Here is a 20,301-nt window from a genome sequence, read left to right on the forward strand (position 1 = left end):
GACCTTTAGATGAACTTTACTTGATAGGCACTTAATGCAAATATTCCACAGAATTCTTTAAATGCTGTAAAATATGACATACCCCAACTGCCGATTCACTTTTGGTCATAACATGCCTGTATAGTATATTTAATCCTTTACAATGAATATTTCAGAAAATCTATTTAGTTGGTAGTGAGTTCTGTATAATTTCACCTAAAATTAAAGCTCTCCAAAAACCCATATCTCCTGCGGGCACTAATTCTCACAAGATTCTGGACATGAAAAATCCTAAATGCTTGCTGACTGCAAGTCAATGTTTATAGCCCGAGTATTAATAGCTGCACGAACTGTTATACTTCTCTCATCATTTACCTCCCTTTGCTTGGATTTAGCATACATTGAGGGGCTGATTTTCTTTTCTTGGTTGGATGGCTCCAAGCTACTTATCATCAGATGAGAAATATAGTCTATGAAAATCTCTTTAAGGAACACATCCAATCAATGGCAAAGGATGCGTCCCGCGTGATTCTGCCTGTTTTGTGTCTGTCGTTTTGCATTTTACTGAGCCCTCTCGCTAGCAGGGCTAGAGAGATGCTTGAGTCCTGGGCACGTGCGTGATTTAGGGCCCTTCATAATCATCTGCCAGGTAACCAGACTGTGAACATTATTGGCTTTGGAATTTCAGGTGAGGCTGTACCTGCCACAGAACCACTCATCAGACATCGTCCATCAGGAGTGAGGCTGTTTGTTGACTTGTGATTTCTACTCTAGGGTCTGACGGCTTCCCGAGCAGTGGGACCAGCCACCTGTATTTCCCCAGTTGTGTAAGGGGAACTGTTGGAAATCTGCATTAACTGACAACACAATTTGACTTTATGCCAGGGTTATTAATGTTATGTTTTGTTTTGCCACATCGCGTGGCTTGTGAGATCTCAGTTTCCCCACCAGGGACTGAACCTGGGCCCCGGCAGTGAAAGCCCGGAATCCTAACCACTAGGCCGCCAGGGAACTCCCTCCAGGGTTATTTATGAAACCGGATCCTGGACCAGCACACTTCCCAATTCAGTTCTGCTCTGCAGGGGCTCCTAGTTATTCAACATGATGACAAATAACAGCCCTTCCCCCCACCCCCGTGGTTAATCCGTGAATCTCCTCAACAATCAGATTCAACCAGTCGGGTGGAAATGTGGATTTTCCAACATGTTTAAACCTCAAACGTATATGAATTTAAAATATGCAAATGCTGTTGGGGAATGAGAGAATGAGGCTGCTTGTACAAGGAAACCAGAGGAGCAAGTGAATTTTCATGGAAAAATGCCTGAGGCTCATCTCGATGAAGATTAACACCATTTGCTCTAGTTCGGCAAATAAACATGGGGTTGTTTAGGCCTTTGAGGGCTGGCCAGGAGTTCGCCACCATTTGTAATAAGAGCTCCAGGTGAGATTCAAAGAGGAGGCTTACAGACAGATTTTCTGAACATAACTGGCCTTTGTAACTTAGTATCTTCCATGGGCATCTTTTCTAACAGGAAAGAAAACTCCTTAAATTAACAATCAGAAAGATTGTCGTTTAGTGGATCTGCTGGCGAAAGGGGTTTTCATCAGAGTATCCTCTCCCTGGACAAAAGAAAATACTCAGATTTCTGATTTCAGTTTTCTCCATTTTCCCCTTTCCTAGGTGATGCAGCATTAGTGTGGTTGACCCTCTGTGAATCACAGCAAGGATCTGGGAGTTTCCAAACTCAAACAGATGAAGGGATGCGTCCTTCTGAGACTGCAGAATTCAAAGGGTGCAGAGGTTGACAATTAGAAATAAAATGACAAACAGGTAACTTTTCCGTAAAGAGCATATTGTGTCGATTTATTATAGAATGCAGTTAAAAAAAATATCTTGAGGTTAGCCTCTCCAGTTTAAAAGCACTTAACTAGGGACACTTGAACAGCTATGCAATGGTCTCTCCCTCATCTGCCCCGAACCCCCACCAAGTACTGTAAACAGGGTTTTGAGAACATTCAGTCAAGGTCTTGATATGAACAGCCACATACCTTTGCTTCTTAAAGAACACCATCTTCCACATTTCCAAAGCATGCATTGTTACTTGGCATTAGGTATTTCAAAAGGACAAACCTTGTTATGGTATCGTAAGGCCAAAATAGAATACCTATGGACCAGACACACACATGACAACTAGAAAACAATTACAAACATTTAACCTAGTGTGACAATTCCGTCAGGAATGAATGGGGAAAGGCACTGCATCCTTCTCATACCACCACACGTCTACTGTCCACTTCACATGCTTTGAATTCAGGTCCTGTCAAATAGTTGAAAGGCGTTTTCCATAACATACAATTCACAGGGAGGTTAATACATCTTACACTAGTCTTCCACGGCCGTATTTCTCACCCAAGGACACAACAGGTATGAATATATGCTATCAGCTTTATTTACAAGTTTATCTTGATGTTTCAGTGGGGTTAAAAAAAATCAATGATCTCAACTGACAGTTCCCCCCAAAAAGGGTTTTGGCTATGATTCATGTATATAAACCACCACGTAAAAGAAATAAATGAAACCCATTTATTGTCTGACCTAAAACATCTAAACTAAAATTTCTCACCCACTAAAAGTTGGCAGTGAAACTGCTCTTTTCTGAGTTTTACAAGCGAAACGCTATGTAGGAAATTCAGATCGACTTCTTTTGCAAAAGCACAAGTTCTAGGTTGCATCAAATAGGATGCTGAGTGGGTGTATTACCGGTAGAATCCCCCTGTGTGTGCTGTTGCAAAGACAGTCATTGAATCTGGAAAGGGGACAGATTTTGCAAATGCTTCCCTATCTTCCCCAAAGATGTAAAACAACAGTGGCATAACTCTATATACGACCAAAGGTTAGTTCTGAAAATCAGTAATACACATGCACAAACATTAGAACGTGAGGGGGAAAAAATGAGACACTACAATTTCCACATTGCATTGTTGTCTTCACAACCTTTCTGCACCAGACAACCTTATGGCTTCACGTGGTGCCTTTTCCTACTGGGAGAGAGAGTCTACCTTGTAGGCTGCTTAGAAACAGAAGGCTCTCCCTGGACCCACGGATCAATCTACCCCTGGCAAAAACAGAACCTACCAGAAAAGAACAAGTACAAAACACTGTCGTTATTGGTTTTCTCGAGACGTTCCCAGAAGTCCTTGTGCGATCACCCCAAACTCAGTGATTGGCTCAGGACATTCCCAGGAGCCATGAACATTGACTGACGTGCAGCGTTAGAACCAGAAGACAAAGCCTCGATTCCCTTCTGAGCAACATGGAATTTCTGCCACAGCGATCACAGGCTGCCACCTCCAAAGTTGTGACTGGCCACTTCCACAGTAAAAGATTCCTTCTCGTGAGTATGATTCAGAACACTTCTTCGTCCGGGTGCCCGTTCAGCTTAAGTGGACGGGTGAGTACTCCGGCCGCCTGGTCTGGATAATTTTGGGTTTGGGTCTCTTCATTCTCTCCACCTCGTCTTCTTCCTCGTTCTCCTGATCGCTCTCACACACGTGGACCACCACACTGGGAGTGGTGTCGGTTGCTGCGTGCAATTCATACTTTTCCCCTAGGGAAAGAAAATAATTGCAGGGTAACTCAGGCAAGGACCTGAGGGTCGAAGAGCAAGAGCAAACGGATGCACATGGAGGGGTCAGCTCGGCCAAGCTTCTGTGGGCGTCCAGTGGGGACGGAGGGCCGCAGGCAGCCACACTCTGGATTGGTGTTTCTTTGGTGGCTCAGTCTATATCTCACCACCGTAAATGACTCAGCTTTCAATCAAACACTCTGAGTCCAGGCATATGGAAGGTATGGAAGGAGTGTATTTTGCAATTACACTTAGCATGTTCACCAGGCCCTCTAAGCTACCCGGAGGACTTCCCCGGTGTGGTGCAAGGAGCACCCATTCAGGAAAAGACGGTGCATGAGTAAAGGCGTTAGGAAAGGACCTCTTGAGCCCATGAGAGGGACAGGAGGCACGGGGAGGCCCTGCACAGCCCTGCACAGGTGTGCTGGTTGAAACAGGTGCTCTGAAAACATTTTTGACCACACCATATCCTTTTTCACACAGCTATCAACCCCTTGAACCAGGAGTGTCCTGCTGTTCTACGTCACCTGAATTTTATCAGGTTCAGTCAAGACGCTTTTACTCATAAAAAAGGTGTTGCCTCTTCTCTACCCCACGCGTGAGACTGGAATGCTATTGTAACTGCGGCTGAAAGGGGAAAAGAGCCTCAGCATTCTCGGGGTAGGGGGGGAATTAAGGTGGAGGGGCAGAGAGATCACTCAAAATGTTGGTCACGACCCCCTCTACAAATCCCTATCTACCTGCTGAGGAGTCACCGTCCAGAAAGCATGGGGGACAGGATCATATTTGCAAAATCTTTGCAATCTTTCAACTGTTGAAAGAAAGACTATTCAAGGTCATAAGCCCTAAGTAAACTAAGGGCAAATTGATCTTCTTATGGCTATTTTCTAGAAGGGTTTCTCAAACAAGCCGTCTGGAAAGAAGCAGTAGGTTCTAGAGTGTGAAGCATGCTCACTAGCAGCGCTTCCTGCCTCTGGCGCAGTTTGACGCCTCTCCCCAGGTGGACATCCCCTTCCTCCCTTCTCTAGCATCCCGGGAGGTTTCGGCCCTCTGCTACCTAATACACGTTGGCCTGGAGCTGCCGGGAGGAGCGCTGGCCACTTCCGTCTTGACTTCATGCCACCATGAGCAGTAAGTAATGTGATTCTTGCTTTCTACCACAGGGGGAATTTCCGTCAGAGCGATGTTTACAGAGATGTCATCTTTTCCATGTGAAACTGCTGATGGTCCAAGAAAATAAAACCGTCCCCTCAGAGGAACATCAGATTGCTGGTCAAGGAGAAAGCTGATGGCCTCAGCGTTTATTGCATTTGCTCCATGAATAGGGCAGAAAGGGGGCTCAAAGCTCTTTACCCCAAGACCCCCGGTTGCACCTGCCAGCTCACCCAGATCCTACCAGGTAGGTAGGACAGGAACCTCCAACATTGTACTGTTTCCAGAAAACATGTTTTGAGTACTGCCGATAAGCTAGGCACTAAATGAAGCGCTTTTCACACGATGATCTCGTTGACTACTCCACTGGTAATACCCATTTTCTGGATGAGGAGCCTGAGGCCAGAGTACCTTTCTTCCTAAATGCTCACACCTTTGTCCCTTCTGAGGACCGGAACCTCTTCTTTCCCTGGCAAGCTCCCTAGGGGAGCACCCCTCCCTATTGGGCTTTGTGACTGGGGCTCTTTCTCCACTATGATCTATGGGTCTCTGTTCCCTCACACATTCAAAAGGTCAGGGGAGAAGCAGATCAATAGATGAAATGACCTTGACTAAAAATGAAATGTCTAAAAGTGGGGAAAGCCTGTTTTCCCTTTCCAAAACCCAATCACCCATCCCCACTTGGAGCAACAGGACGTGAGGCCGGGTCTTGAGTCCCTCACACCAGCCGTGCTCCGTGGGTGAAGGGATGGATTTCCGCGATGCGGCCCAGGGGGGTCATGGTACTTGGTCCCCTGGACCAGCTTGCACGCTTTCCTAAGGGAGGAAGTCAGAGGCAGGCGTGCACGCTCCCACCCCGGGGCATGGGTTGCTTCGATTCAGAAGAACGCAAATAGAGACAATTCACACACTGGCACTGATCACGTGAGAAGTGGGAAGAGCAATGGGGTCGTGGCCACTTCTGCTGCAGGCGTGTCTCTGTGCCTTGACCACAATCTCTCCACGTCTCCTTGCCCCCTCTCCACCCAAGGGCACTGCTTACCTGGCCCCAGCTTGGAGATAGCATATAAAAGGTCATAATTTATGACGGGAGTAGCGTCTTCCACTTGTTTCCAACCGACCGGCGGCGAGGCAGGAGGAGAGATCAGAAACTGCTTGTCTGGGTTTGGTGGAGCCAGGTGTGAACTTCCTATGTGTAAAGTCTGAGGAGAGAGATAAATGCAGTGGGTTTTCCTCGGGGGAAGAATTGAAGCAGCAGTAGCGCTTAATGGCAGCCTACGGAAGACAGGTGTGAAGGAAAAACCCATGTCCAGACAGCCGAACAGGTGCAGCCCAAGGATGAATCGCAATACGGTTTCTAAGGGCGGGGAAGGGAACTTGGATTATGGTGCAAACATGATTAGAGGCCCCTCGCAGGACAGGGACTCACAGGCACCGGGACTGCAAGTAATTACGCTTGAACTAGACTGATAGAAAGTATACAGAGATCATTTTAGTAAACATGGGAGAAGTAAAGCACTGTCCCTGAGGTCAAGAGGGATCTCAGCATCAATTGCTTCCAGCTCCTCATATTACGGTGGTATCACATCATATCACAGAAGCTCCAAAGGCTAAGCGACATCTCTAAGATGACCCAGGACTCCTGCCCACCTCGCTCTCAGGCTTCCCTCCCTCTGGGGCTCTGAATCAGACGCCAAAAGTGAGGAAGGAAAAATACATCTACCTTCCAGGATACATATTTAAAACAATAATGATAAGGAACAATGACCAAGATCCTAGTTTTGGCTTAAAAATTATACCAGTGATTAGAGGGCTGTTTGGAGACATCTTACATCAAAATGTTACCAGTTTGGATTTTCTTTGCTCTTTAGTATCCCCCCCCACAAAAAAAAATTCACAATGAACCTGCATTTACTTTAATAAACCAGAAAACGTCGTGGAGAGACCGAGTAATTACTTATACGGAACCCCACCAAACGTAGAAGGGAATTTGCTCCTAAGGATCCAAGGTTGAAGCCTGTGCCTCGCACTCACCACCAGGGGGCAGGGCATCCCGGCTCTCATTTACCCTGGACGAGCAAGTTCACCTTCGCGCAAGGTCAGGAAGCCCCTCTACAGGATCTGCTCCCGTACTGGCAAGGGGAACTCAGGGCCCCAGTGGGGGGTCCCTTTCAACAGGGAGCAGCATCCGAAGAGCCCCTGCCCCTCCCCCTGCCAAGCTGTTAGACTCCGGTAACATCATCAAATGGAACTCTGTGAGCTGCCTAGAGAAGGCAGTTGCTGGGGGAGGCAGGAAGGGTGATGCAGGAGAAACAGCAAACCCGCCGCACAGCTCCCGGGAATGCCCTGGGGCCGGGACCCCCGCTTACCAGGAGTATTTCTTAGCATTTGCTACCTGCCTGGTGAACCCACTGTTTTCCTTGCAGGCCGGGTCTGGCAGCCCCGTGCTGATGTGCAGGACCGGCTTGCAGATTCCAGCTTTCCAGGAGTGAGCGGGCTGCGGGGACCCAGCGCAGAGCCGAACCGCTCTGGCCCGGGGGGGTCAAGGGTAGCCACGCCCACGACCCTGCGGGCCTCCACCTTTCTGAGTCAGGAAAGGCTCTCTTTCTCCCCTCATCACTCAACCCAAGAAGGTCATCTCTGAGGGCACTTTCAAATACACCCCGATGTCTTCTTAAAATAGGTGACATGAAAAATTTCGAGTATGAATTTTGCCCTTCTCAAGATGATTTCTTGGAGTTTTAAATCAACCTAAACGTAATGGATGTCTAAGCTACTTTTTTTTATTAGTTTCTGCTTTATAACAAAGTGAATCAGTTATACATATACATCTGTTCCCATATCTCTTCCCTCTTGCGTCTCCCTCCCTCCCACCCTCCCTATCCCACCCCTCCAGGCGGTCACAAAGCACCGAGCTGATCTCCCTGTGCTCTGCGGCTGCTTCCCACTAGCTATCTACCTTACGTTTGGTAGTGTATATATGTCCATGCCTCTCTCTCGCTTTGTCACAGCTTACCCTTCCCCCTCCCCATATCCTCAAGTCCATTCTCAAGTAGGTCTGTGTCTTTATTCCTGTTTTACCCCTAGGTTCTTCATGACATTTTTTTTCTTAAATTCCATATATAAGTGTTAGCTTTTAAGGGTGGGAGGGAGGAGGGAGGAGGATGGGTATCAATGAACTCGATTCACCTGAGCAAAATATAATTTCATTTCCTTTCCAAGAAATTCCGTCTTATGTAGCTGGAGTCTGGCATCTGCTGCAGATAATGGGTTGCTGAAGTTTATTCTGACTCGTTTGAAGCTCTTAAAATACTGAAAGGTGATATCTTTGTCATATGTCCTAAAGAGGGATTCAAATTTGGCCTGAAAAATAAAAATAAAAGGAGTTGAAATTTACCTGCATACGACCTTTGACTGGATGACTTCATTACATTTCTTATGGAGGAACCAAATTATTAATCATGTCAAGAACTTCCAACTTTTTTCTTACAGAAGACAGAGAACCCACCTTTCTCCTCTGGGGAGATTCTGCCCTTTTAATTTAATATACGTGATTTATACAAAAGTAAGAATGTACGATATACTAAATTCATTTAATCAGCTGAACAATTACCAATACTTCAACACTTCTTACAGTCACGGAAACATTCTTTTTAAAGTAGAAGGAACATTTTCATTTGTTCATTTGTCACCCTTCTGGCCTGCCAGACCCTATTGTCCTGTGACCTCCCCCAATCTAGTGAGCTCCAATCCCACCACTCAGCTCAGGGCATTGCTTTGTCCATCAGATATTGCTTTTGGACTTAAAAGCACTGGAGCTAATTTCAAAAAAAAAAAACCAACATTATTATTGAATTGGTAACCAATGAAGTTAATGAAAAGGCTTGCATTTCTTAATGTAAAGGAAGCAGTTTTTTAAAAAAATTCCCATTATTATTTTCCCATTCAATCTGCTACTTTTTAACTCTCTAAAATAGTAGTGGTTTCAAAAATTAACATTCTGCCAATGAACCCATTTCTGCTCGCTGGCTTTAATATATGTACAGATCTAGCTCTAGTGTTAAAAGAACGAGTGAACACTATGAAACAGCATGAGCCCTTAGAATTGAAATGCCCAAGTTCAAGGACTAAAAGCCTAGATTCAGGAGAGCGTTCATCAGCTCCTGGGAAAAGCTCTAGGGAGCGACCCCGGGCCGGGTCCTGAGTGCGAGTGCCCTTGGGGGGACCTGGGAGGCCACTGCAACCTTTCTGACCAGAGAGGGAGGTGATGGACAGTCTTGAAACTTCCAGGAAGATTATGCAGGGACTTTCAGTCTCCGAGCTTTCTGAAACATTTTTCAGACTAAACTGTGAGGATGGTGAGAGGCAGATGGTGAGAGCCCAGATGAGGCAGCGTGCCCTCCACCCAGATGACTGGTGAGAAGAGGAGGCCCTGGAGCCCACAAGTACCCTGGAGACCTATGCAGAGCACGGTGCTTCTGCAGAGGGGAGAGAGGATTCCCAACAAGAAGGGAGAACATCTTTGAGGATATTCACAGCTAGAAAGCGGGGGAGGGGATGGGCCTTCCTGTCCGTCAGTGCCTGGTCCACAGGGCAGGGCTGTGGGCAGGTCCTGCATTCCCTGCTGGCGGGTGTCTCCACCAGGCAGGTGGCTCAGGGGGAGTAGGAACAGCTCACAACCGTTCTCTCTTAGAATTCCCCGGCTTCTCTTTAGTTGATGGAAATGTCTGTGACTTTCCCACGAGGGGTGTTGCAGAGGCAAAGAATGAGAAAGAATGCACAGCAGATGTTTAAGCTGCGATTTCATCTGGCTGCACGTGACTTGTTCTCCACCCCTCCCGAGCACGGGCAAGTCTGGGGCATAAGGGTGTCTGCGCAGATCTGGAATTTCACACGACCTCATCCGTAGGCACTGTGACCAACTGCTTAGTTTTAAAGTTATCATTCATAATTTAAGAGAGATGACTTTGCTGAATATTTTTAGAATACAAGTCAGGGCTTAGGACCAGAACCCAAGAGAACCCACACTATCTTGTTAATTTCATATTGCTATTATGCTATTAGTATTCTCTTATAAAATAATCTTATTTGTTCTAATAACCAATACCTAGTGATTATAGTTATTGGATGGCATCTCTACTCAATTAAGTAAATCAGTGATTTTACTCATATAAAAGCTAACATTAAATACGTAGACTTTGTAGGACTTTTACATGTAGAACATGCTCTAATATCTAGTTCAAAAACTACAGTCCCGGCTTGCAAGCATTGTACACAGTTATGGAGTTAAATTTGATTAAAAAAAAAAAAGAAAGCTTCCGATGTCTCAGTAGGTCTTTGGGTCTAAAGGTATAACATGATCACCGCCCCCCAAACAGAACATACAGAATTCATTCATATATAATATTGTTAGAGATCAATTAGATAGCTTCGTAGCTACTGATGAAAATCTTACATTTTAATCAAATGAAGAAGAAACGCATAGTAATTAAAATTACTAATTATATTAATAGCCATCAATGAGAGCTGCTTCCCAGGAGGTATACTCATCCCACACTTAAGTTATGTATCCAGTTTTATTACTTATTTGCTATGGCTGCATTTTCTCCAGCTAGAGAAATCTGGAAACTTGAAGACAGGCCCTTGTAATTACTGCACACATTCAAATATCTTTCCAATATTGATTTCTTGAGATAGAAATCAAAGTATCCTGAACTCTAAATGTCAAAGGGAAACATTCTGTTCACTGTCAGAAAAGTCCTCCTTCCAAAAGTTTGCTTATTGTTACAACCCACACAGAATGAAAAAACACCACGCCAAACCCTCTCTTACTAACTGGTCAAAGGACACAGACGTTTTTAAATATTGAGAGCTTTAAAAATTCCTTCACAGTTAATTCCTCAGGCAACACCTTTTGATTTTTAAGGCTCCAAGCATTCTGGATGTATTTCAAAACCCCCAAACCCACAAGAGAACCACATACCCCACTAAGTATTTCAGCTCATAGTCCCAATTAACATAATAGTTTGAAAACTCTCAAAAATCACATTATATCAGAAGCCTTACCCTGGTTTCACTTTCGCTGAAGATCTCACTGTTTGCCACACAGGCAATCAGGGAGCTAAAACTGTAGTTAAAGTTTCTAAAGTGCATCTTGCTTTCTTACAGTGAAAGCTACAGCAATTCCCACGGTCAAGCCCCAAGTAAGGTTCCTTTACCAGAGGCTGTAGGTTCTTTCTTGAGCCCTCACTTATAAAGCACCGAGGTCCGGCCCCCATAGGGAAAAAAAAGCACCGCTTCCAGAGCATCCTGTTTGGACACCAAATTCCTGAGTCAAGTCCTACTTGCTCGCAGGCAGGCAGAGACAGAGTGTAAGTTTCTACTGGAAAGAGGTGACGTCAACACCTTAGTCATTTTCCCTATGCTAATTAACTTTGCTTGGGAGGATGGAAAAAACTGCCGAGGTTTGCTTTGCAGCTGCTTTATCTACCCCTCTTGCAGCATAGTTTCCACTGGTAGTAATTCCATTCAGCCACTCAGTCACCAGCCTCCTCGGCTGAATGGGACGACCCTTCTTAAGATGGAAAATGTTACAGAAGAACAGGAGGAAGGTCTACAGCAGTAAACAGTAATTAGCCTCCGGGGAACTCTCAAGGCTTGGAGAAACCTGGAAACCGAAGTCTTGGCAAGTTGTTTGATCCCTGTAATTTCCTGAACACTTAAATCAAAGTTTCATATGCTGGGGTATTAGAGAAAACATTTTGAAATCAGTCTTGGTCAACGAACTCTGCTTTTAAAGAAAAAGTGGACTTCGTTTTGAAATACGGCCTTTTTTTTTCTGATTAAACTTTATTGGAGGAATGTCCTAATTCCCACTTGTATTTCACAGTGAGAATGTGAGAAGAGATCCTAGGATATTCATTGGAAAACTTTATTATTGTAATTTGAGAACCAGGAATATGCAGCACTTTGATCATTTTCTAACGGCTGCTAAATTCGGGAAAAGATACAAAAATATTTTAGAGGATCTAGCCTCTGAAGCTGAGAAAAGAAACATTCGGAGGTTGTCTGCTTAGAGACTCATAGACTGAAAGTTTTTGGTTTTGCTTTAATTAGGAAAGGAAGAAGAAATAGAAAGAATGTACACTACAATTGAAAAGTTAGTTCAGTTGGCCTTTTTTCAGGTAAGATGGCTGGTCTTGGAGAAGCACACTGGATGTCAGCATGCCAGTTCTTTGAAAAGGCTGCAACTCTTTTTTTGCAACTTTTTACTTTATTACTTTTTAAATTGAAGTATAGTTGATTTACAATGTTGTGTTAGTTTCAGGTATACAGCAAAGTGATCCAGTTATACATATCTATATCTATTCTTTTTCAGATTCTTTTCCCTTATTGGTTATTACAAGATATTGAGTATAGCTCCCTGTGCTAAACTGTAGGTCCTTGTTGGTTATCTCTCTTATATATAGTCGTATGTATTTGTTAATCTTATTAAAAGGCTGCAAGTCTTTGAACTTCCAAGTACTTTGCTAGTTTAGGTCCCTATGGCAGTGTGAGTCCTAGGTCCTTCCTACTCATTATCACCTAAATGCAGTCTTATTATTTATAAAAACATTCTCTAGTCTAGAGGCAGACACCTCTTAAGCTTCCAAAAGTTAAGTGGAATCCTGCTATTCACATTTAAAAATTAACTTCAAAGAATCATTAAAGTCGGCCAATAATAAAAAGAACATATGCAATGGGAAAGAACAAACCAGAGCATTTATCCCTCCATAAAAGGAAATGCGAAGTCTTCTTGGATGAGTGAGCACTGCTTAGTCTCCATGCATGGTGCCCTGCTGCCAGCTGTAGGGTTATGCAAGAGACCAGTTATGGTGTTTGCTTTGCCAAATTACCCGTAATTGCCAACCCAAGAGATCTAAGTGCATATGTTCTAGAAGAGTTTCGAACGCGGTGAGATAGTATAGCATGCATCAAATGCCAAGAGGAAATGGTCCATTGGGTGGTGCTTGATTCTGGGAACTGTGCCCTGGGATTGGCTGCATTTCGGTGCAGAGCCTGCAGCGTACCCTGGAGGCACATGCAGGCTTTGGTGGTGGCCTGGGGGTGGCAGTGGGGGTATGGGAGGCCAAGGGGAAAGGCATGGGAGGTAGAAGGCACAGAAGTGCATTCCCCTCCTACGGAGCAGCTGTCCCTCCTTTTCTCTTTCTCCTGGATTCCACCTTGGTGAATAAGGGTTAAAAGGAGATCAGAGGAGGAAGAGGTGGTTAATTTCACCATCTCCTCCTCCTCCTATTAAAGCTCATGACACGACGTCGTGTGGGCAAATCTGGAACATTTCTGTTCATCTGAGACAACAGCACTGAACTCACCCAGATTTACAATTGTGGTTTCATTAATACAGATGGGATAAAAAAAATTTTTTTAAAGGAATAGTGAGGTATTTGAAGATGGTTGAACTGTCTTTGCTCTTAGAAATAAATGATAAATGATAGATCTTTCATTAGGCTGTCCAGAAAGCCTCCCAAAACATGCAATTCTGTACATGCCTTTGAATTGATGGTAAGCTCCATCTGAACCATATTTAGGGAACTTGGGTGCTTCCATTTCTAGATCAGAGAAAGGGGCTCAAAGTTGTGGCCGACCGTAGGGAGGCTGGCAAAAACCACCGGGTCACAAAGTGTACCTGAGAGAGATGGCACCTAGGGTCCAATAACACAGGCTTCCCACGGCGTGAGAGGAACGGAGCATGGACACTTCGTGGTGCTCCAAAGCCCCGGCTGGCCAAGGGGACAGACACCTGTCCCTGAACCCAGAGGGCCTTCCTTTTATCGGCTCACCTGACAGTTCTTGCTAGGAATGTCCACTCTTCGACTGCACGTCTATTAGACATGAACTTGCACTTCTAAACGTCCTACGGTATTTGTCTATCCCTTGTGGTTTGAAAGGCAAGTACTTTTTTGATTCTTGTTTGCAAGCTGGATGTAAGTGATTTGAAGAAAGCAGGGCCCACAACAACGTCTCATTAGAACTCTTGAAAAGCATACTAAAAATTGCACTTAAAATAGTAAAACAGGGGCTTCCTTGGTGGTGCGGTGGTTGGGAGTCCGCCTGCTGATGCGGGGGACGCGGGTTCGTGCCCCGGTCCGGGAGGATCCCACGTGCCGCGGAGCGGCTGGGCCCATGGGCCATGGCCGCTGAGCCTGCGCGTCCGGAGCCTGTGCTCCGCAATGGGAGAGGTCACAACAGTGAGAGGCCCGCGTACCGCCAAAAAAAAAAAAAAAGTAAAACAGAAACCAGAAGTTAGAGAAGAAATGAAATGCTTGAGTCCGCTGAAAGCTTTAGATGTTTTGCATTTCTTCCATTCGCGCCATTAAAAACCTTAAATGAATCTCTTCGACCTGCATTTGCTTCCTCTGGCTCCAAGCAGTGAGAGCATATTTTCATTAAGAAGTTTCTATTTTCAGTGAGGAACAATTGAGGTGTATGTGGAAATCCATCATTCCCATTACAGCACTCTTAAAGCATAGTGAGGATGACCTCAGCACGCCCATTATAAACCCCAAGGAGTTTACAACTACGCCAAGAATGTGCCACCAGTGAAGCCTTCTACAGAATGACCACAGAGAGAAACCGAGTTCTGACTTTGCTGTGCAAATCAAAGCTGAGCAAAGAAGAAATCTGCAGATCTCCTGGGTGGGAAAATGGCACACCTGATTGAGACCAAAGGTATCAGAGAGTTTATCTTGAATGCCAATTAAACTTGTGTTTTAATGGAGCTTTTAGCTTCTGAGATAATGGGATAGCTTTACTGTTATTTAATATTCCCTGTATAATGTGGAGCATTGTTCCCCAACCTAAGTTACTGTACACAGGGGCCTCTGAGTCATCTTTACCACTTGCCAGTCTAAAAGGTGTTATTAACTGAGGGGACACTTCTTGTCCTCACTTGGAAACCAGGTTAATATCAACTTCCCAGTTGCAGTGAAGACTGAACAATCTGACACAGGCAGAGTACCCAGTATAGTGCTTGAAACACAATCAGTGGTTGATGCACGTTAGTTGTGTTTCTAGTTCCCATTTCATTGGTAAGAATACCGAGGTCCACAGGGCCTCACTGTGTTGAGGAGAGTCAGGACTCACCCTGATCCCTTTTTTTTTTTTTTTTTTGTTTGTGGTCCGCGGGCCTCTCACCGCTGTGGCCTCTCCCATTGCGGAGCACAGGCTCCGGAAACCCAGGCTCAGCGGCCATGGCTCACGGGCCCAGGCGCTCCGCGGCATGTGGGATCTTCCTGGACCGGGGCACGAACCCCTGTCCCCTGCATCGGCAGGCGGACTCTCAACCACTGCGCCACCAGGGAAGCCCCACCCTGATCCTTTGATTGCAGATTCCATGCAACTGTGCTTGCCTCGCAGCAGTGCCCTTTGGTACTTCCCCATCTCCATTCTCTCAGTCCCTCTGGCCTCCTGGATGGCTTCCTCTCCCACGTGCCCCACTGGTCAATGGAGGGGTCTCTCGGTTCTCTGTAGCATCCCTGGCACCCCTGCACACCATTTCAGGCAGCCACAGTACCTTTCTAAGTGGCCTTGCTGTGGCCAATTTCTTAGTGCTCCAAAATAGTGTGTAATTCCCACAACATAAAACTTCCCAAAGCTCAGCTTGATCACATTCCTCTCCTACTGTAAAGATTTCAGTGACTTCCCATTGCTCTGTAGGTTAAAGGGGAAGATTTTCACTTGGCATTCATCCATTTGTCGATCCACGCATCTATCTACCCATTTGTTCTTTCACCCAAGCACAGTTCCAGGTGTTGGGGGTTCAGAGATGAAGAGAGACAAAACCCCCTGCCCTCATGGAGCTTACATTCTAGATGGGAAGAAAGAAAAAGAAATGAGATAAATGGGTAAAATATATAGTGTGTTTAGTTAGTGGTAAGTGCTGGGAATAAGGCAGAGATGAGGGATAGGAAAAGCTGGGAAAAGGAGAAAGAGAGAAAGAAAAACAGAGAGAGAGAAAGAAAGAAAAAGGAAGGAAGGAAGGGAGGGAGTAAGGCGTCCCTGAGAAGATGACAGGTGGGAACATCAAGACCTGAAGGAAGTGGCGGAGTGAACTGGGAGATGCCTGGAACAGCATTTCAGGCCAGGGAACAGAAGGCACAAAGGTCCCTGGCGTGTTCCAGGCCCAGCAGGAGGCTCAGGATGGCTGTAGAGGAGGGACGTGGAGAAAGTGGTTGGGAGCAGGGCCACGTGAGACCTTGAGCCATTGGAAGGTCTCTGGCTTGCATGCTGATATCAGAGGGTTTTGAGCAGAGGAGAGGCATGAACGAACGTCCATGCAACAGAACCACTCCAGTGTCTGGGTTCAGAAAAGAGGGAAGGCACAGGCTGGGGGCAAGGCACCCCTAAGGCACGAGACCTTCTCTGACTACGGAGCCCATGACTCCTCTAGGCAGCCCTCAGCTCTGCCTGCTTTCCTCAGTTGCGTCAGCCAGCTCCTCCCTAGTCTCGTCTCTGCCTGCCAAACTTCTATTCATCCTTCAAAGCCCATCACCAAACATCCGTTCTCCAGGAGGCACCCCTCCGGACTTTATGTTCTCTCTCTCCTTTAACCCCTGTGACCTCCCCCCCACCCACCCCATCCCCCCGGCTCTCAGTGCAGTCTGCCTGGCATCCTAGTTATATTCTTACCTGGCAATCTCCCTACTACAGTGAGAGCTGCTTGAGGGCACCACTGCTCATCCTGCCACTCCCTGGAGATGCAGATAAATGCTTGTGAAGTTCAGGGACTACACCAGGGAGGGTCCATCTGAGACGGGCAAAGAGCCAGCATCCACCAGCCATCGAAGGGCCAAGGCCATCTGTGTTCCTAACTGGAGGGTTTCTAGTGCCTTTGGTTTGAACAAAGACCTCCTTTTCGTTGCAGGGCGTGGTAAAGGTACAAGTTTGCTCAGCGGGTGCTGGTCACATTCCAGGGTGTACTTCCTCTGTCCTTGCTGCATGGTGGCTTGCAGGATGTCCAGGCACGGGACTGCACCACCAGCTCCAGACTCTGAGGCCTCACCCCACCGGACACTCCCAGAGGCCTTGTGACTCTCCTTAGGTGTCTACGGCCGGGGTCTCGACAGGCCTTTGTCATTTGGGCAGAACGTGTTGAATTTAATATATGTTCACTTGTCTTTTTTAAATGCCTATTTTTTAAGGTGTGTTTTATAAGGTGCACGGTAGGGAGTAGAATTTGTATAGAAGTTACAAATAAAATGCTTTTATTGGCAGATGTACCAAAAATCTTTCATCCATGAGGTTCATGATCAAAAATGTTTGAAGGCCTATTGTCTCAGCAGTAGGGTGATTAAAGTCCCAATTTTCTGCTTTTTTTGTGATGATCACGTGTAAGAAAGAGAACAGGAAAATATTCTTCTTTCTGATTTCTAAAGGCGTTTCCATTTTTGTTCTCTCTGAAGGGTAATCAGGGAATGGGCTGGGGAGCGGGGCGGAGCCAGATGTGGGCTCAGGAATTTACTGCTCATAGAATTGCTTTATTACTGGTAAGATCTGCTCGGCCACAGGGAGGGGCCTTGTATGAAAGAAAATGTAAAACAAAGCTGGTAACCTTTTTTTGTGGGACTTGGAAGGTTCTAACCAGAACTCCTTAGACAAGAGGGTGCCCTTGTCTCCCACTACAGAGGGTGATGCCTATGAATTCTAAATCTGAGCTGAGAAAACCATCTTTAATGAAAATAACCTTTATGTTTAATAACCATTAATCTTCTGAATCTGTAGGATAACACAAAAGAAATGATATTAATACTAAACTTCAGCCTGGGTCATTTTTGATACTTTGGAAAAAAAATGGAAAAGGCTGAAATATCATTTGATACTTTACACAGATTAGTACAAGATAGTATACAAATAATTTCTATTTCTGAGATAACGTGGAACTTCCTATTAGTAAATTGTTTTAAAAAGTGGCTTATTGACACCAGTGCCACAAATGATGGAAGCAGTGGTGAAAATGCTAAACACATGTCTTAGCAGAATGGCAGTCATGCTCTGTTAGAGCTTATTGTGGAACTGAAGGAAAAATGCAATCACCCTCAAAAACATGCGCAGTGGTTGAGAGTCCGCCTGCCGATGCAGGGGACACGGGTTCGTGCCCCGGTCCGGGAGGATCCCACATGCCGCGGAGCGGCTGGGCCCGTGAGCCATGGCCGCTGGGCCTGCGCGTCCGGAGCCTGTGCTCCGCAACGGGAGAGGCCACAGCAGTGAGAGGCCCGCGTACCGAAAGAAAAAGAAAGAAAAGACATAAAGTAAAATAAAACAACCAATTGATTGGGGAAACGTAGGGAGGAGACACGTTCAAATCGATACCTTACAAGAGAGGTCACAGTTCACCCAAGATTTCATCTTGTTTGTTAAATTCCGTGTGCACTTGAAATCCCATTAACTCTTTTTTCCGTATTACCTCAATCTTCCCCTAGTACGTGAAGGTTAACCCCCCCATCACGTCTTGGAAACGCACTATTTGCAAAGCTTACGATAGAGTAATAGCCACAGGCGAATCAAAACTATACGTAATGACTTGAAGACCAGCAGCCCCGGATTAAGGTAGGTAACATTTATTTAAAGCCAGCTGGGGCCAAAGCCCCCCTAATAATCCTTCCTCGATTGTTCTCTTTATTCCTTTCTAGACCCACTTTGCTTTAATGATTGATTTTCACTTCTGCTTTGAAGCTCTTCTGAAGCCAGGGCACAATCCTGCAGTGACAAAAACATGGACAAGAACACTGGTGCAGGGGCTTGGCTTCCCTGCTGGCGCAATGGTCAATGCAGGGGACATGGGTTCGAGCCCTGATCCGGGAAGATCCCACATGCCATGGAGCAACTGAGCCCACGTGCCACAACTACTGAGCCTGCGCTCTAGAGCCTGTGAGCCACAACTACTGAAGCCCGTGTGCCACAGCTGCTGAAGCCCACGTGCCTGGAGCTTGTGCTCCGCAACAAGAGAAGCCTCTGCAATGAGAGGCCCGCTCACAGCAACAAAGAGTAGCCCCCGCTCGCTGCAACTAGAGAAAGCCCACATGCAGCAACAAAGACCCAACGCAATCAAAAATAAATAAGTAAAATAAATAAATTTATTTAAAAAAAGAAAAAGAAAAAAAAAACACAGTAATGCTAAAGAAACAGAATGTTGGGGGAGACTATGGTCTAATAAAACTCAACTTTAAATAAAAAAAAAAAGGACACTCGCGCAGGGGTGGGCTGGTGACAGGCTGCTCTTGTGTTCATCAATCACCAGGACCCGGTTACCTTCCATTCCAGCTCCAAACAGCTTTCACAACCCCAGACTGATTCATTCCCACCCAGTAAATCCCTTTACATTCAAAAGATGAGTTCGACACTCTTGTGTGAACGCTGACGAAAAAGCCCTGTTCCTCTCATCATTCTATGTTCCATCCTCATCTCAGAAGAACCGACACAACTAAAACCCTGGGTGGCACGTGTGCTGCCTTGAGGCAGGCCCGGATCCTGTTCTGGTTCTGGTAGGTTCTCGCAGGGAACCTGGCACAGTGCTGGGGGCACGCAGACACCCCTTCAATACCAGGTGAGTGACTGGCCAAACCAGAGTCGACGGTCAAAAAAGAGGAAGGGGAAAAGAATGAGGTCAAACCGAACTCTGTAAATCTTTAGCACCAGATATGAAACCCAGTTTTCAATAACTTGGCTACAAAGAGTTTGTATCCACACCCAGTTTTCAATCTCAGGATCTCATCTCAGAAATCGTTGTTTTGCCAAGTTTGGGAGAAGAGAAAAGTATTACGTGTTCCCACCCCCAGGCCCCATTTCCGTGTCTGTTGTTGGGAAATTACCGACAGCACCACTGCGTATGCTGTCTTTTCACACTGACATTGCCTTCTTTGAGGATTATTTAAAAGTCTAGGGCTTCCCTGGTGGCGCAGTGGTTGAGAGTCCACCTGCCGATCCAGGGGACACGGGTTCGTGCCCCGGTCTGGGAAGATCCCACGTACCATGGAGCTGCTGGGTCCGTGCGCCATGGCCGCTGAGCCTGCGTGTCCGGAGCCTGTGCTCCGCAACGGGAGAGACCACCACAACAGTGAGAGGCCCGCGTACCGCAGAAAAAAAGAAAAAAAAAAAGTCTGATAAGTTGCCTGAGGAACTATCTCCTGTCACCTCCATGCAGGTAACATGATTGTGATTCATGTTGAATCAAGTTTCATGTTTGAATCAAGAATTCATGTTTGAATCAAGTGATTCAAAACATACTTAACAAACAATAAACTATAAATACAGGACAAACAAGGCACCACCACAACTTGGATATCATGCTTTCACCATGAAAAGCAAGAACAATCGTGCCAACTTTGTTCGTTAGGAAAATTGGGGTGTTTATGGCAAGTGACTTAAAATTTGCACACCCATCTTTGCACCAGAGCATCTGAGAAGTGAGAGCTGCCTCCTTTCCCTCAAGTCTAGAACGGCCAAGTTAGTTTACTGGTTGTGAACTGGCAGCCCCTCTCCCCCCAAA

At 45.8% G+C, this 20,301-nt stretch overlaps 1 protein-coding gene across 2 annotated transcripts in view; it reads right to left on the reverse strand.

Annotated features, from left to right (window-relative positions):
* Positions 1-3,414: 3,414 nt before the first annotated feature.
* The window catches only part of RCAN1 (regulator of calcineurin 1), a gene marked incomplete at both ends in the record, with an annotated part of 93,937 nt that continues 77,050 nt past the window's right edge, over positions 3,415-20,301 (reverse strand). Inside the window, 4 exons of one of the 2 annotated variants that reach the window (XM_079705403.1) lie at positions 3,415-3,587; positions 5,800-5,959; positions 7,947-8,120; positions 10,824-10,910. In XM_079705403.1, the coding sequence (XP_079561529.1) occupies positions 3,415-3,587; positions 5,800-5,959; positions 7,947-8,120; positions 10,824-10,910 (594 nt within the window). Of the gene's footprint in view, positions 3,588-5,799; positions 5,960-7,946; positions 8,121-10,823; positions 10,911-20,301 lie in introns of those variants that run through there. The other variant, XM_079705402.1, reaches the window with a different exon arrangement.

This window comes from Hyperoodon ampullatus, assembly GCF_949752795.1.
Source record: "Hyperoodon ampullatus genome assembly, chromosome: 5".
Lineage (NCBI taxonomy): Eukaryota > Metazoa > Chordata > Mammalia > Artiodactyla > Ziphiidae > Hyperoodon > Hyperoodon ampullatus.